The sequence below is a fragment of the Dermacentor andersoni genome, chromosome 2, assembly GCF_023375885.2.
Source record: "Dermacentor andersoni chromosome 2, qqDerAnde1_hic_scaffold, whole genome shotgun sequence".
Taxonomy (NCBI): Eukaryota; Metazoa; Arthropoda; class Arachnida; order Ixodida; family Ixodidae; genus Dermacentor; species Dermacentor andersoni.
Genome location: NC_092815.1, coordinates 59,325,153 through 59,343,931, shown reverse-complemented (window position 1 = coordinate 59,343,931; position 18,779 = coordinate 59,325,153). Strand labels below are relative to the sequence as shown.

Genomic DNA, 18,779 nt, shown 5'->3' with positions numbered 1-18,779 from the left:
AAGTATTTTATCATTGCACTTCCTGTCTACAAATGCCACTTACATGCATCTATATCTGCTGAGTGTGGCCTCCATCGCACTGGTGTGCTGCATAGTGTAGATACCACAGCCACTATGGAGTGCCGCATCGAGCCCTCTCATCGGCCAGGTGATCAGTCAGCCAAATATGCTGATTGGTCTCTGTAAATGACACAACTCCTGGCGCCTGAGTGCCCATCTCGCATCGAGAGAGCACCGCACGACACTGATGCGAAGTAGCATCGTGAAGAGAAAAAAAAAAAAACGAACGAAAATGCCCAACTTTTGGGTAGGGCCTTGTCCTCTTGCCATCCACCCTGTGTGACTTCAGCGTGCTAGCGGATATGAAAGGAGGGAGAAAGCTGCGTGTCAGTGTGGTAACTACCTCCAGGGTGTCTACCAACTGGGAAAACCGGGAATTCTCAGGGATTTTAAATAGTCTGGAAATACTGAGGGAAAACTCAGTGAATTTGTGCATCTATCAGGGAAAATTAGCTGTAATTTTATTGAAAGGGCACCAAAGTCAAGGCAATGCTCGCTCAAGTAACAGAGAAGGATCGTAATGAATCATCTTTGATGCCGTGTCATCGGCTGGAGGAGTTGCCAGTGTACGGTCAGCGATCGACTTTCCGGACGCCCAATAATTCAGACAGCTTCGTGGCACCACCACGTACCCCATAGAGCAAATGTATAAGAACGTTTGAAATTTCGGCCACAAGAACCCTTCACCGTCCGATTTTCCAGACTTTTTGCCTTGACCGCAGGTTGGAAACAGCATTAATCAAAGCCACCACCGCTGCCATTTTGATTACCTTGCCGCCTCGAACCGGTGCTCTGGTGCACAGATCCACTGGCAGCCGTAGCCACCACCGCCACAAACGCTAGGCCTAGCTGCTTCCACGTTCGCTATTAAGCTTCTTGCCGTTTGGCGCCCTGTTTTTCATTGAAAGAATTCGGCGCTGTCAGCAATGACACCGACTCCATCTTTGTGGTCCTCGCGATTGGCTTTGAAACTCGGAAAGCACGACGCATCGCATAATGCCGGCTTCTTCAATACAGCTTCGCCTCAATACAGCGATGTTACGCGATGAAGCATACACGTAAGTATTGCGGTGATGCATAACAAGCGTGGGAAGCGGCAATTGTCATGGGACACAGTATGTACTATTCCTTAATTATACACGCATCCACCCGCAATCTCATGTGACATGAAGAGCACCGATATGCCTAATAAGTATACTCGCAGGCCTTTTTGGATGTGCCTGTGGCGATTTGAGCCCTTAAGGGCAGTAAGAGACTTGCATTCATTTTTTCGAACTGCACGATTTTTCGGATGTTTTCACGGCTCCTTGGGAGTCCAAAAAATTGGACGTTGATTGCACAGGGCGAACGCGTAAGGGAAGGAAGACAAGAACAGAAAGGACCTACGCATTCAGGAATGAACGAGAAACGAAGCATGCCGCCACTTCTTTCAAGGAGCTTGAGAGGCAGGTGTCCCTCATCCAAACCGAAATAAACTCTTTAAAGCAGTGAAAGGCAACACTGGGGCATTGTGCGCAGGCTGATGGCGTTTTTCACTGGTCGATTCGGAGCAGGATTTCTTGATCCGTGGCAACGAATCCGAATTTCACTGGTCAATCTGGAGTGGGTTCGCACTTTCCGCTGGTCGTTTCAGATCAACTTGCTCCGTGCCGGATCGCTCTCACTTGCTCCGCCACCGAGGCGTGCATTCGAGTGGAAATAGCTCGTGTCACTTCCGTCTTCAAGCAAAATCGGTATCTGGTTGGTACGCACAAAATTGTGTTGCTTCGCAAAATGGCTGCATTTGGTGCTGCTGTAGAGCTCGCATTTAGCAAAGAGCTTGGGCGACAGCGATTACGAAGTGACGCAGGTGCTATATAAAGCTTTCAATGTGCGTTGTCCATGCACAATCCTTGCGGGCGCAGCATCGAAGAGACGGACTCTGCGACTGCCGGGGTCAAATGGACATTTTGCAAAAAAGTGAGCGCCCCCTGCCGTAGACGTAAGGAAGCGTTCGGGGTGCTGGGTGCAAGAGTACAGTCGAACCTCGATATATCGAACAGCGCGGTGATCGCAAAATAGTTCGATATAGCCAGAATTCGATATATAAAATCACGTAGAAAACACGTCAAAAACTATAGCGCAAATCAATCAATGAACCAATCGTGGCGCAATAGATACTCACATGAAGCTTCAAACAAAGTATTTATTTAGTTCGCTGAAAGTACTGAAGCAGCGTAGCCTGCTTCATATTGGCAACCGCGTGCTTGACCACGGCGTCCTCAACATAGTCCAAACGGTCCACAAGAGACAGTCCAGTGCCTTCTATTGCGCCGCAGTAGCGGCGTACAACGGCCAAAGCAGCTACAGCCTCAGTTGCAGTCGGGAGCGGGGCAACATCAGCGCTTGCTGGATCAGCCTCGGCAGCGTCTTCGTTTGGCCGCTCAGCAGTCACTTCTGCCGCGATATCCACGTCTGTTAACTCCGCCACTGTTCCGGTGCTGTCGTCACTGCCAACGAAGTCCGCAATGCACATGATGTGTGGCTCAGCACCGACAAAGCGCTCCAACTGGCTCCACGGCCGCCTTGATCACGCGCGCACGGCGGGGGCAAGCCTCGCCGTGCGCGCGTGATCGAGGCGGCCGTGCTGGCTCTGGCTCTGGCTCCAAGCCGCCGCGTGTGTACGCCGCTACGTTCAAATGGCACCCTCGGCGCAACCGATGTGGGCAGCTGTCGTACGCAGCAGTCTGGAACGCCGATCGCGCCGCCGCTATCTTCGAGAGTGTTGCGGGAAAGCTCGCCTCATGTCAACAGAGCGCACTTGGTCTGGGGCGGCGGAGTTCGATATACCCATTTTACATCCGGCCCCGTTCGAAATAAAGAATTAAAAATGCATGCGATTTTCCATGTGATATAGAAATTGTTCGATATATGCAATAATTCGATATATCCGTGTTCGATATATCGAGGTTTGACTGTATTTGTCTGGAAAACATTCCCCGTCGTCGCCTCGTTGCTACCTGTGTCATCGAGTTCGATCGTGTGAAATTCAGCTCGTCATTTGTTTAGTTGTTTTACGACGTGTCAAAATGATGGAGGAAGACTGCATTCTGTTTTATTTTTGTGGACACGGGATGTACTTACGACTTTTCTTGATGCTCGATCGCCAGCGACCAGGTGTGGAGCTCCCTGCACTCAACAATCATGACCGTGCGGCAGGCCCATCATGGTTGATTTAAAGAAGAGGGTTGTGTGAAGAATGTTATGCTCAATCTGAGCGCCAATGACCCACAAGTAGGTCTTGTTTGGGCAGCTTGCGCCTGCCCCATTGGACTTGACGTCTGTAGATTCACTCTTGCTTTTTGCTTCCTGCGGTGTTGTAGAAGCTGAACTATGTGCATTACTATGCACATTTAGTGCTGTGTGAACTGTTACATCTAGGCATTAAAACAAAGCTAAAATGAAGCCCAGGATGAACTGGAGTGGCTTGTGTAGATGTTGGTTGTGCATACAACCTGTTGCATCGTGAGCTGTCAAAGCAGGCTGCATTCCATCAGCTAGCCTTTGCTTTATATCGCTCACTTATCTCGTACTTCGAGTGGCAGCATAGAATGATCGCAGACTAAGCGGCACATTTTCCAACAGATTGCATTTATGTCATGTAGCTCGTCGCATCAAGTAGCCAATCTATGTGCTATCAGAAGCGTAGCAACGTGCGATATGGTATGACAGGATTTTCAAAATAATCGTTAGCAAATACGGCCTTTGATCTTCATTTCCACTCGCAGTAAAAATGTGTGTGTTAGCTGACATGCTCACATGCATGCGGTTTACGCCCGCGAGACGCTGGCAGAGCGAGCCTGCACGCTCAGAGCTAGGAGCATACATTGAGCACAAGAGCGTGCTCTGAAACCACTAGCTGATGCCGTCGTGCATATGCCACAACGAAATCCTACTTCACTGTCATTAACGTGCTGTTGCATGCCTCTTTATCCATGCAACGACTGTGCTGCTGCAGTGCAGCCCGACCGGAAGTTCGGGTGTATGTGAAAACAGCACGTAGTCAGAGTGGCTAGGAAAGTTTGAAGGCTGGCCTAAAATTGAAGAAAGGCAAATATTAATAAAAAGGACTCATTACAGGCCAAAATGCATGATGTATACCTGTTATAAAGTGAGCGCTGTGAATCCGAATCCCTGAGTGCTCGTTTGGTTACCACACTGAGCTGTCCGCATTCAACTGCTTTACGGCATTCACCCATGACACTCTTTTTAGTGGGTACCGCTACTCAGACGGAAACAACTAAAAAACAAACGACTTTATTCTTGGCGTAATAATTCGTAGATCCATATGCAATGCAGTGCGCTGGCATAGCATTGAGAAATGTGGCCATGGGAGCTTGCCTGGGCCTGCTGGTATGCCCAGCCAGGCGGGGATTCATTTGCTGGCTTTCCAACCACATAGGGGGTGCTCGCGAGCAGCGTGCTTGCGCATGCACAGCAGCTTTTTTGCAAAGTGTCCATTACGCACGGCGACATTGGTTGCCGTGAAAACATACAGAGCAGAAGTCGGGCATAGTTTCCGGAACCTGTTTGTGTGACGTGTACACAGACTTCCTGTGTGATCTCCCGTGGAGCGTTTTTGCTTTCCGCTGGCTGATTCGGATTTATGAAACACGAGCGCTCACACGAAGATTTTGGCATCCACTCCAGATCAGCCAGTGAAAAAACGTCATGAGAGAATGTCAGGACACTTGATGTTGACGCACCAGCTGTTTAGAGAGAGTCACAGTTGTGACAAAGTTCGGGCCTCGTACCAATGAGCTTGCTATCAGTTGATTTAGCTCATATCCCCTTCAATCATGGCATCCACATTTGTGGACGTGACCTATTTTTGCCATTTCTATGCAGTGGTAGCAAGGAATAGAGCACAAACATGAAGCTTAGGGTAAATTAAACATTTTGATAACATAAATTACTTCCATTTTACTTCTGAGTGAGATGTATCGTTATAGAGTACCGTTTGAGGAAGGTGCTGCTGTGTTTTATGCTATGTTGCAAGGACACTCAGGGAAATCCTGGAAAACTCAGGGAATTCGGAAATGTCAACGTGGGAGACACCCTGTACGTCTAGCTCCAGTTACACTTGAATGATTTGGAACATTTTTGCGGCAGCAGATTCGTAAGACAACATCTTTCAATAGTGAGGCCATTCTATGATTAGTTAAATAATTGTTTCAGGGCCCGTTCAAGGCAATCGTTTTCAAACTACCGTGAAATCTTGATATTGTTACGTAAGAAGACGCAGATGAAAAGCTATATACAAGTATATTTACAATGTAATACGCCGCACTTGGCCAAGAGGCAACAGCCCGCGCTAGCCTCCACTCGTCGTCGTCGTCTTCTTACTGCTCGCCTCTTCGTCATTGGTAATACTATTCCATAGCACTACCCCCGGCGGCAAAAGCGCCGTCCCGGAGCGACTAAAGGCCGGACTCGGAAGCAGTGTAGTAGGCCTTGAGCCTACTGACGTGCACGACATCACTAGATGCCAGAGCAGATGATGAGGTTGAGCTCACAGGAGCAATTTCGTACGTCACAGGCGTCACCTGGCGCAGCACGCGGTAGGACCCTGTGTATCGCGAAAGGAGCTTTTGTGAAAGTCCGACGTGACGAGAGGGCGACCACAAGAGCACGAGCGCACCAGGCGAAAACTGTACGTCACGGTGGCGGGCGTTGTACTGACGCTGCTGAGTGGTTTGCGAGTCCGTCAGTCGAGCACGGGCAAGCTGGCGTGCATGGTCGGCGAGGGCGATGGCGTCGCGCGCATACTCGCTTGTTGAGATCGAAGCAGGAGGAAGTGCCGTGTCAAGGGGCAAGGTCGGTTCGCGACCGTAGAGTAGATAAAAGGGAGAAAATCCGGCGGTGTCGTGCCGGGAAGAATTATAAGCAAATGTGACGTAAGGAAGGGCAATGTCCCAGTCGTGGTGGTCCTTGGAAACGACTTGGACAGCATATCGGTAAGAGTACGGTTTAACCGCTCTGTCAGGCCATTGGTTTGATGATGGTATGAGGTAGTCAGCTTGTGTTGAGTGGAGCAGGAACGTACAATGTCGGCGATAACTTTCGAGAGGAAGTTACGACCACGGTCAGTGAGCAGCTGTCGCGGGGCGCCATGAAGTAAGATAATGTCACGCAAGAGAAAGTCCGCGACGTCAGTGGCGCAACTGGTAGGGAGAGCCTGGGTGATAGCGTATCGGGTGGCGTAATCAGTTGCGACAACTACCCATTTGTTCCCAGAGGATGACGTGGGAAAGGGACCGAGGAGGTCTAATCCAACACGAAAGAACGGTTCCACAGGGACAGTGATCGGCTGGAGATGACCGGCAGGTAGCACCTGAGATGTTTTCCGACGCTGGCAGGTACCACAGGCAGCAACATAGCGTCGGACGGAGCGAGTGAGACCAGGCCAATAGAAGCGGCGGCTAACGCGGTCGTACGTGCGGGTTACGCCAAGATGTCCTGCAGTAGGTGCGTCATGCATCTCAAAGAGCACAGTCTGTCGTAGATGTTTTGGCACGACAAGAAGAAGATCAGATCCGTCAGAGAGGAAGTTCCTTCGGTACAGAATGCCGCCCTGGAGGACATAGCGGCGAACGGACGCGTCGGTAGGTGCAGAGCGCAGACTCTCGATGAGTGCTTGCAGCGGTAGGTCTCGGTACTGCTCATCGGCGATGTTAGCGAAGGCAGACACAGAGAAAATGCCGTTGGCGGTACTACTGTCGGCGTCGTCAGGCTCGTCTACCGGGTAACGAGACAGGCAGTCAGCGTCCTTGTGTAGTCGGCCAGATTTGTAGGTGACAGTATATGAATATTCTTGGAGGCGTAAGGCCCAGCGACCAAGTCTTCCTGTAGGATCTTTCAGTGAGCATAACCAGCAAAGCGCGTAATGGTCTGTGACAACGGAAAAGGGTCGGCCATATAAGTATGGGCGGAACTTCACAACCGCCCAAACTAGGGCCAGACACTCACGCTCAGTGATGGAATAGTTGCGCTCGGAGGGTGAGAGGAGCCTGCTGGCGCAAGCGATAACACGGTTGTTGCCGCGCTGGCGTTGTGCCAGTACTGCGCCAATTCCGTGACCGCTGGCATCAGTACGGACTTTGGTAGGCGCAGAAGGATCGAAATGGGCCAGAACGGGAGGCGTTGTGAGAACGTCGATTAGGTGCAAGAATGCAGAGGCCTCGTTATCGCCCCACTGGAAAGGGGCATCTTTTTTCAAAAGCTCGGTGAGTGGTCGTGCTATGGCCGCGAAATTTTTCACGAAACGGCGGAAGTAGGAACAAAGGCCGATGAAGCTGCGCACATCCTTGACACACTTTGGAACAGGGAAGTGTGTAACAGCATGGATCTTGCCTGGGTCCAGTTGCACTCTGTTCGCGTCAACGAAATGCCCAAGGACGGTAATCTGGCGACGGCCGAATTGGCACTTCGATGCGTTCAGTTGCAGACCGGCGCGACGAAAAACGTCCAGGACTGCCGAGAGGCGCTCGAGGTGCGTAGCGAACGTTGGGGGGAATACTATGACGTCGTCCAAGTAGCACAGGCATGTGGACCATTTGAAGCCGTGAAGAAGGGAATCCATCATGCGTTCAAAAGTGGCAGGAGCGTTACATAGACCGAACGGCATCACTTTGAATTGATAAAGACCGTCCGGAGTTACAAAAGCAGTCTTCTCGCGGTCGAGATCGTCCACGGCAATCTGCCAGTAGCCGGAGCGGAGGTTAATAGAGGAGAAGTAGCGAGCACCATGGAGGCAGTCAAGGGCATCATCGATCCGAGGTAGGGGATACACGTCCTTTTTGGTAACCCTGTTAAGGAGCCGATAATCCACGCAAAAGCGCCATGAGCCATCCTTCTTTTTTTACCAGTACAACAGGTGACGCCCATGGACTACATGACGGTTCTATGATGTTCTTGGCAAGCATATTGCGAACTTCTGCGTGAATAACTTGACGCTCAGCCGGTGACGCTCGATACGGGCGGCGATGAATAGGAGGGGCATCGCCGGTATTAATGCGATGTTTAACAGCTGTAGTTTGGGCCAAAGGACGATCGTTAAAGTAAAAAATTTCGTTGTAGGAAAACAGAACGCGGTAGAGCTCACGAGCGTGCTCGGACGGCATGTCGGGCGCAATCATTTTCTGCAAGTCGGCGATGGTACAAGTTGTCGACTGCGATGGTAGAGGAGGATCGGCTGAATTGTCGTCTACCTCAATAGATGCTATTGAGTGATCCTCGAATGAGCAAAGCTGGGCCAGAGACATCCCGCGTGGCAGCACTTGTGTCGTCAAGCCAAAATTGACCACTGGCAGGCAGACGCAATTCGCCATAATAGATAAAACGGTATGAGGTACCGTGATCCCGTGTGTAAGGAGGACGTCTTGCATAGGAGCCGCGATATGGTGACCGTCGGGCACTGGTGGGGATGACACTAGGTCAATGTAAGTCAGTGCCGTAGGTGGCAAGCGAACGAAGTCGACGAAACTGAGGCGACTGGGGTGTGGTTCAGCGGGATCCAGAACAGGCAGGTCAAGGCGGAGAGTACTGGCGGAACAATCAATGAGAGCAGAATGTGCGGAGAGGAAGTCTAAGCCGAGGATGATGTCGTGGGGACAGTGGGCGATGACTGTGAATAGCACGGTAGTGGAGCGATCGGCGAAGGAGACACGGGCGGCACACATACCAATTACGGGGGCTGTTCCACCATCGGCGTCATGGACAACATGCGTCGTGGCGGGCGTGATTATTATTTTCAGACGGGTACGAAGGTCAGCGCTCATTACCGACAAATGCGCCCCAATGTCTATAAGAGCAGATACAGGAACACCGTCGACTTGCACGTCAAGAAGGTTCAGATGAGTGGGCAACGTGAGTAGAGGATTTGGCGGCGTAGGGAGCAATGCAGCGTCACCTCGAGGCGCTGCATCATCTAGTTTTCCGGCTGGGAGCGGCGTCCGAAGGGAGTCGGCGAAAAGGAGCGACGGGGCTGGGGAGAGCGAGATTGTCGTCGTTGGGGCGAAGGTGAACGAGAATAGGGGCGGTTCGGCGCAGGAGAGTCAGTGGCGGCATTATCGGAGCGTGCGGCATAGGGACGAGAAGGGCCACCTGAGGGGCGAGAGTAGGCGGTATAAGCAGACCGGGTCGGGGAAGCCGAGCGACTTCGACAGTGCCGAGAAATGTGCCTGATGCGACGGCAGCGAAAACAAATGGGCTTGTCGTCAGCAGTGCGCCATTCAGCTGGGTTGCGGAAACGTGGTGGGTAAGAAGATGCGGGACGGGGCGGAATCGAAGAAGCCGGATGGGTATCAGGGCGATGGGCCGAGCAGATGGTGTGAAGGCCCATGTTTTCAAACTCCTGGCGGACAACTGCCTGGATCAGGGAAACCGTGACTGCAGGTGCGTTGGTGGGGCTGGAGTCGAAGGCAGCCGGATAGGCGGCCTCAATCTCACGCCGGACGATCTTGGTAATACCGCCAGTGTTGTTGGGACGAGGAGCGTCGGCACAGGAAGATGTCGCTGGGGTGTTGGGCAAACGGGCAAACTGCTGGTCGATACATCGGCTTTTAGCGAGTTCCAGGCGGCGGCACTCTTTTATAACAGCATCCACCGTCGCGACGTTGTTGAATACGAGCAAGTTGAAGGCGTCATCGGCAATGCCTTTGAGGATGTGGGATACCTTGTCTGACTCAGTCATGTGTGCATCAACTTTGCGGCACAGAGCCAAGACGTCCTGAATGTACGTGACATAGGGCTCTGTTTTACGTCTGCACACGGCCGGAAAGCACCTTCTGTGCGGCAAGTTTGTGACCGTAGGGGTTGCCGAACAAGTCTTGGCGCTTTTGCTTGAGCGAATCCCAACTAGTGAGCTCATCTTCGTGCGTACGAAATCAAACTCGAGGTGTGCCACCGAGGTAAAAGACGACGTTGGCGAGCATGATAGTAGGGTCCCACCGGTTATTGCAGCTGACGTGTTCGTACAGGCTGATCCAGTCCTCGACGTCTTCCCCATCTTTGCCCGAGAATACGCCAGGATCACGAGGAGCAGGGAGAGTGATGTAGGTCGTCGAAGTGGCAGCAAGTGTCGGAGGCGGCTGAGTCGAGTTGTCATCGCCGGGAGCCATGAAGCTAGGCTCGACGTACCGTCCACTGCGAAGCTCCGTGACGAGGCACAGGGAACGTCCACCTCCACCAGATATGTTACGTAAGAAGACGCAGATGAAAAGCTATATACAAGTATATTTACAACGTAATACGCCGCACTTGGCCAAGAGGTAACAGCCCGCGCTAGCCTCCACTCGTCGTCGTAGTCTTCTTACTGCTCGCCTGTTCGTCATTGGTAATGCTATTCCGTAGCAATATAATGAATTTTGGAGCACCATGTCAAGTTGTTCATTATTCTGAAAGGCCGTTATAGTGAAAGCCCCAAGAATAACCATTTCAACCATAAACCCATCAGTTTAGCAGTTGTCACCCTATGAGCTATCCACGAAATCGTTGCTGTTGGCCCTTGGCCCCCGCTGTTGCTATTTTTTTTATACATTCCTCTTCCACACACTCCTGTATATAGAGTGATGCACGCAAAATAGACGCCGATGCCGAGAAAACCACTGACACTGAAGAAGCTCCATGTCGCCTATGAAGCGTAATGTTTCTTTTTATTTGTTTGTTTTTCACATTCCTTGCCGTGGACACCGCAACTGTCTCGCCTGAAGCGGACAGCTGGACTATTCCAAAGTGCAAGTGCGTGTAAACGACACCGTCCAGAAAGTACAACTGTGTGGAATCCCTGCAAGCACTTCCCTGTGTGCATAGCTGGTACGGCCTCAGAAAGAAGCGTGAAAGAAAGAAGAAGCGTGCGCAGAAATAAGAGTGAAAGAAGGAAACGACGCACCTCCATTGCCAGGCGGCAATTGTTAGGGCCGCGGTGTTCGCTGCGGCAAAACATGATGGATCGTCACCTCCGTTATAAAGTCCCCTCCTGGCATTTTGTTTTTTTTTTTCCTCCAGCTGCATCTATGATTTTCCGAACCCATGCGCTGCGGTGTCCGCTGTTTGCACCTTGTCTTCTGCTAGCCTACTGTTCCTGTTCCAGCTGCTGTAAAGGATACATGAAAATCCAAGAATCGCCATATTTTGGTATATTAGTTCATAGTACTTAGGCATTGTTAACATGGCACAAAACTGAAAAATGATTGTTATTCTGAAAGTTCGGTATTCTGAAGTTAGTAGTACTGAAATATGTTTACATAGAAACTATAAGCAGTCAGCAGGGAATTCCTGGAAAGATTGTTAGTCTGAGAAGTTCGTTGATGTTGTGTTTGTAGTAACGAAGTTTCACTGTATGTTCCGCGATTTAGTCTGATGGTTCTGTGAGTGGTTGGAATAATTTCTACCCCATTCCTTTTTTCCCATTTACTCACACAATTTATCGATTTAGAAAAGAAAATTTGTGCAGCCACCTCCAAATTGGCGGCGTCTGCCTGGTCAACTCTTGTTGCTGATGGATGAAAACATTGGCTGTTTAACGGCATATTGTGACAAACATGTGGGGCATATTCATTTGTTATTTGCGGTTCAGGTGTTGCTGTTGCACTGCATCGGTTCCATAATAAAAACATGTTAAACGCATTTCGATACATGCAAGGGTCACCACTGCACGCCGGAGGATGTGGCCATTTAGGCTTAGTGTTGTGATCTGTATATCGAGAACCATTCCGCAGTGCGAGTGATGTGACATTTGTTTGCAAGAAATAAAATTAACTTTTGTGTATCCGACACATCGTTTGCGTGAACACTCAGTTATGGCGCGCTGTGACTAGAGTAGTAGCCGTATAGTTGACGTGCGTTGACGGTGCTTGTAGCGAGAGACAAAAAAAATTAATTTTCTGTGTGTTATTATCCTGAGTTCTTTGTCAAGAGTGATAGCCTTTCAGATTAAAGATTCAGAATGAAGGCCAAATTGTAAATAATGGATGTGGCAGTGCTATACTTCGGTTAACTGGATCCAGAGAAGATGCGAGTCTGTGCATGAGCCCTTCAGTGGAAAGAGGGAGAGGGAAGGGGCTCTGTAGCTCTCTAGGAAAGCTGGTGAGGTTCCCCAAGGACAGAAAGTTTGAAAAACCCCGCCTTAAAGGGACCCTGAAACGATTTTGGCGATTTTCTACAAACGTACTGAGTCGTTAGAGTAGGTCCTTCTGATCATTAATTGACACATCTAAGTGCTCTGCGTAAAGCGTGTAATTTATTATAAGGTTTTAAAAATGCACATCGCTGTCGATCGCAGCGCACTGCTCGGCGGAATTTTAAGCCGCCCCTACCCATATGATGCAAATAACCCATATGACGTCACGTGGGCGAGCTATCTGATTGGCTGACCAGGGCGCGTGATCGATAATTTCTCCAACTTTATGGTAAACAAATGATCTTCGTAATAGTTCGAATGTTAGTTAATTTGTTTTTATAAAGAGAAAGTAGCAGAAAGAGAATGTACAAGAACAATTTTTCAGTACACTTAAGCACTTCCGGCACACAGCAAGTGTCGTCTGCTTGTGTTACAACGTACTCCATTTTGACGAGAGCTCCGCGGTCAGAGCACTATGATTCGACTTTGTTGCCTTGTGGACTGCAAACGTAGTGACTGGCAATATGTCAAGCTGCGACATCGTGTCCCTCTGCAGGGCAGCGTACGAGCGAACTGGCTGCTGCGCATCGGACTGCCGCTATCCGATCGGCGCCAGGATTTGCGCGTTTGTGGCCGTCACTTTACACCGGAAGATTACTAACGCACTAGCGTTTCGCGAGTCCCATATTAGGGCAAAAGTAAGCGCAAGGTATATAGCGCAAGGGGACAGGGTCTGGTTGCTTGACTGTGCCGTAACGGGATGAGCCGAGATGAGCAGAAGGGCAAATGTGAATGGTCTGCACGGTGCAGCCACCTGGTGGCATAGAGCTCAACCATACACAGCAACAGCAACGAAGCGTATTCTTTTTTGCTGCTGGTGCGTATTTTTCGCAGGAGTGTAATCATCAACACATTGTTTTTATAAATGTTTAAAATGTTTTACACTTGGTTAGAGCAATATTAGCGCTGTGTTTGGCTGGTTAAGCGCTGCGCCAACAAGTGTCTGGACCGTGCAGACCGATCAGGCCGCTCACGTACGTCTGCGCCAAAGTTCCTTCATCAGCTTGAGTTTATGCCTCCAGTCATTTGCCGATATGACCAGCTTGCCTGTGGCTAACAGAATACCAGACACGTTCGGCGCTACGACAGAATGCTCGCAACGCACGCTGCTTCGATAGCTCTCGCTTGGGGTCGACAGCCAAGCGGCTAGCGGAGAGGTTTCGCGCGGGCGGGGGCGGGCTTCAAAACAACCGGAAGTGGACGATGTGACGTCGCATCGTGACGCAGGACCAGTGAAGGCGGAGCTTAGCCCCGCTCGCTCGGCGAACGAGTTGAGGAGGAAAAGCATGGCTGGGGAGGAGGGTAACTTCTAATCGCTTGTAGCTCCATTAATACGTAACGCTTCACTTAAATTGTGGTGCGAATGTTCTACTTAAGCTGTACCCTACGCGTCTACAAAATTTGTCCGAACCGTTTCAGGGGCCCTTTAAGAAGTAGTGGGAAGCGCTGAGTTAAGTGACATTGATATATTATTTTTTCGTAACTCTGACTGCATTTGATGTATGTCAATAGAAGACCTCTTGGCGGAGAAAATGAAAACCAAACTTCCCTTTTACAATTTCCATTCTAAATTTCAGCACAAATGACAGTAACATGATGTTAATTTGTTTCACAGCAGTGTGACGTGTGAGGTTCCATATTGTAGAAAACATTTATGCAACCTGCCAGTTTCAATATGGTGCAGCTGCAGTGTAATTTTTGCCTACATTGCTGTTATACAATTAACTAGCCTCATCCATATGTTGTCATAAACCCGAACGTTACAAGGAATGGCTGCAGAAATTTAGTGGGGTGCCACAAGCTGTCTTTCACTCATAATTTGTTTTCTAGTGCAGTAAAGTTTTGCTATCAATAAAGGCCACTTATTTAATATTCAGGAAGTGTAATCATTTGATCTAACTTAATATTTTACTTGTGTGGGCTTAATCTCTAAGGTTTTGCGTCGACTTGTTTTGCTCTCAAAGTCTGAAACTCATTACTGTACAATCTGTAGATTGAAATCAGCTCATGACTGAAATCAGCTCATGCCTTGCATCTGACATTTTCAGTGGAGCCTGCACACAATCCCCTAAAAATCCAAGTCTTTGTGGAGACCTTGTTGCAGATTGCAAGCAAATCCTTCTCACACTCCTTTGCAGGCATTGCCAAGTGAGTAGCATCAGATTCTCTTTTTCTTTTTTCATGTTTGTTGCAGACTGTCTGTTGAACAAAATTAGCCTGTGACATTTTATTTATTTTTTATTTACGGAATACCTCCGTAACCTCAAAGGCATTATCGCAGGGTGGACAGCTAGAGGAAGATGTGTTAAATTGTTCACAGAAATAAGCAATAAATACATAAAGCAAAGTAACATCATTTTGTCAGTGTTTCAGATAAAATTGTCGGTTTATGACCCATGACTTGACTCCCTTTAAGGGGGGAGGCTACCCTTAGATACCAACTTTTTTGTTTATTGAGATACCTGAATGAAATTTTTCAGGATAGACTCTTGCCATAAGCATTGGTAGAACTACAAAATTTCATGCAGTTATGTTCACTGGTTCTCAAGTTACAGCAATATGTCAGAATGGTGCACATGGCTTTCTCATTCCAGGCCTGGAGAATTTTCAAAAGGTGCTGAAACTGTGAAATTCACTATGATGATTCCCAGATGGATACCTCAGGGCAAGAGAGAGCCATTTTTAAAAATTTCCTTGCTGAAAATTTTTAGCAGACCACAGAATTTAGTATTGGTGATTAAGATTTTATCAATCTGATTTTGTTTAAATATCACAAATCACAGACACAATATATATAAAGAAAATGGCCATGTCGTGCCCTCAGAAATTTATTCAGATACGCAATAAAAAAAGACTTCTGTCGATCAACTAGAGTGGCTTACCCTCACGGAAACGGGCCGCAGCATTCTGACCAAGCTTGATATCACCTACCACTTTCAACATGGAGACAAACACCCAATACCACGCGACATTCAGCAATGGATACACGCCGACCCTATTTCGAAAAACATGTACCCAGACCACAACAAAACGCAGGAAGGCACGAGCTACTTCTCTCATCAAAGCTTATGCCAACACCACGGGCGTCACCTTCGTCGACGCAGCTGAGTACCAAGATGGACGGTGCTTTGCGGCGGTTACCACAGCAGGCGGCTTGCTCCGACATGCTGCCAGCATCGTTACCCAAAATGCCGAGACGGCTGAGGAAGTGGCTATCGCCCTGGCCACTCTTGACCCAGCCTGTCACACCATACTGAGCGATTGTCGCGCAGCAATCAACAACTACATCAAGGGTCGTATTTCTCAGCAATCACTCCGTATCTTACAACAAGCCCCGCATTCGTCTGAAAATCAAATCACCCTCCTCTGGATCCCAGCACACGCCAGTGTTGTCCACCCGCACCTCACCAACTTTAACGAGGTTACACACTCCGTAGCACGAGGACTAGTCAACCGTGCCGGAGACAGTGCAGGTGCACCCGCAGGTCGCGACCGCCTTACAAGATACAACGACCTTGTGAAGTCATTGTACCTCGCAAGAAGAACCTTCCCCACCCCTCACCGCAACTTAAACAGAGCACAGGCAACCATACTTCGCCTGTTACAGACAAATACATACCCCTCCCTCACACACTATCACACCATATACCCCGACATCTACCCGAGCCAGACGTGCAAGGCCTGTAAAACTGAATCAGCAACACTCCCCCACATGCTATGGGAGTGCAAACATCAATACCCAGACCTTAATCCCGTGACCCTCTTGTCCAGATGGCACGCCGCCCTGCGCAGCTCCCATCTCAACGACCAACTCTGGGCGACCCAGCAGGCCTACGAAGCGGCGAAGAGGCAAGACCTCGACGTCCCATCTTGGGAGGCCTAGGCCCAGCCGACTGAACTGCTGGTGCTCATTAAAGTTCACTCTCTTTCTCTGGAAATCTGATGAGCGGTTACAGAGATATGGCTAGAACAAGCAGCCTTACCAGCCAAAAGAGTCATTTTGAAAAAATGAGCTTTGAAAGTTTTGAGCACATATATTGGTCTAAAATGACCCTGCAGCATAACTGAAGATGTCCTTAGGCACTCTCTTCTTTTGCCACCTTTCCACCTTCTCTTGCGATCGGTTCTTGGCCTTTTTCAAGTGCAGAGAATCTTTCTCAGCTGCTCGTTGAATGGCCAGGTGGCCAGGCGTTAGCCTCACTGATGAACGTAGCTCTTGGGTGACCCTGTGGCAGCCAGTATTATATCTTAAAACTGCCTCATGCAGTGCTGTCTCCACAGAAATCAGCGACGCATCCTGCTCTTTGGGCATCAGGGACCACAGCACAGAGTGGAATGATTCTGATGTATTCTGCGTCTTTGCTCCCAGGCAGCATCCTGTGAGAGGCACTCACAAACAGGTAGCAGTGCTTCTGCAACATAGCCTGGAAGATTGTACCGATGCTTCGCAGATGGCACCATCATTCTTGCTGGTGTTATGACGAGTCTGCGCCCTCAGGGCACAAGTCGTGGTGAGGATCCTCGTTCGTCGATGTCACGTGGTGGTACAATGCCATCACTGCACGATGCATGGCAGCCACATCGTTAGAATTGTTCCGTAGGGCTCAGCCATAATAGTCGGTCAACTTGTCGATGAGGGCCTTTGTCAGCCTGCCCTTCCCTCCTAAAGCCTTGTCACTTTTCTGCACTAGGTTGCGCAGTGCTGTCGCCATCCTCTTCTGGACATGGTTCAGGCATTCCTCTTTCGAAATGGGGACCGGTCCATAAACATTTTCTTGCACAAGGGCAGAGAAGGTGGCACTATCTCCGTCAGACACAAGTGTTGTGTAACGGAGGTTGGGCTTTGGCACCGAACTTGAGAAAAGGATGACAGCTGCCTCAACCTCCATCCTCCCAGACTTAGAGTCAGTGTTTTTCTGGCGCACATGATCCTCCTGCCAGCTTGCATAGCCTGGGTCTCCAGGATTTGGTCATACTTGGCAACCAAGGCACTGGTTCGATAAAACAATGGCGTCCAAGATGAGGCCCGTATGCTATTCAATTATTGCACCAACTCCAATATGGGACGTGTGGCCAAGCTTGTGCCATGTTCCACCAAAGTTTACTGTGATATCCCTGCTGAAGTATGTATCCATTTCCTTGTAGGTGGTTTTCACAGCAGAATCAAATTCTGGATAGAACTTGTCTATGCACTGTGTCTGCGGTTCCCTGAATTTCTTCAAGTGCTTCTGAAAAGTCTTATGATGCAGGCCACGATGGGACACGTTCAACGCTGCCCAAAAGTCATTGAGGGCTGTTTGTCCCTTCCCTATCTGTTTTGTTGCCACAATGGCTCTTATATTCACGTCAAAGGCCATTGAGTCATCCTGACGAGCAGGACTCCACGAGCTTGCAACTACTCCACAATGTAAACATAGCAGATCAAGCTCTGTTGCAAGTCCAAGTTGGGTGCCTCCATGAACCTTTATCCTAGTCGCGAAGCACTGCTGGCACGGGGTCCAGGATAGCTGATCGCCTAGGGCATCCGTTTGCACAAGGAGAAATTTTTTGCCTTCACTTGTAGCGGAGGCAGCTTCAGGATCACGCTCCATTGCTTGAAATTTTCACTCCATCGCTGACATAGCGTCAAGTTCTCGTTGCACAGCAGCCCATTTTTTATCCGCCGCCTCTTTCTCCTCACACGTCAGGAAACGTGTTTTCAAGTGCACAGTAGACGATGCGATCGCACTGTCCGAGGCAGATGAAAGAGAGGATGTGGAAGACACTATCGATGAGCACGAGACACCAGGCGCACTCATCACGACAAATTCTTGCTCAGATGGAGCAGGAGTCGTGTTGCTAGAACCGTCGACGCGTCTTGAGTTCCTTTGGGCGCACCGTGGCCGACTGCACAACAATCAGCAGCCTAAATGCAACAACGGTCTCGTAAAGACTAGAAACTTGGAGAATATGCGAACGGCTGCAAAGATAGACGATGGCAGACAGAACACACAAAGGGCGCCGGCAATGGAGGAGCCGAAGCAGATGACAGCCGGACGCATTATATAGGAGACCACTACGTCATAGCACGCAGCAGCCAATGGGAGTCGCGGGCTCCCCTGTGTCCTTGAGGAGCGCGCGCTTTGCCCAATCTCACCTTCGTGTCTCAGCCGTGGGAAACTTGAAAGCTCTCGCGAGCCCTCCAATCGGGAGCGATTTACGCCTCTCCTGCACTGCTGCCGCTGCGGGTGGCAAGGAAAAAAAACCGCATGAATGCACGAACAAAACAACACCAAAATGGTGGTGCTCGGGGGAGCGGCGGAAAAATGTCGTTCGTGCCAAGTAGGGGTATTTCGAGCGCTCGCTCGCCGCTCGAGGGCTGCCACGGCTCGTTATAAACTTTATTTGACATAGTTTCGTGATGAATTAGATGTTGATATTTACAGAAATGGTAGTTTATAAAACATACTGCCCGAATATGTGGTTTTCCAAAAATCTACTTTTTCGCGATTTTTCGGTT

General features: G+C 49.5%; 1 protein-coding gene and 1 pseudogene across 1 annotated transcript in view; one reads left to right on the top strand and one right to left on the bottom strand.

Annotated features, from left to right (window-relative positions):
- Nucleotides 1-18,779, top strand: part of Cbp80 (Nuclear cap-binding protein subunit 1) — a 123,134-nt gene that overhangs the window by 60,302 nt on the left and 44,053 nt on the right. The window contains exon 18 of the mRNA XM_050189232.3: nucleotides 14,329-14,428. Within this exon, the coding sequence (XP_050045189.2) occupies nucleotides 14,329-14,428 (100 nt within the window). The remainder of the gene's footprint in view (nucleotides 1-14,328; nucleotides 14,429-18,779) is intronic.
- On the bottom strand, nucleotides 16,323-18,078 carry LOC140216063 (uncharacterized; annotated as a pseudogene).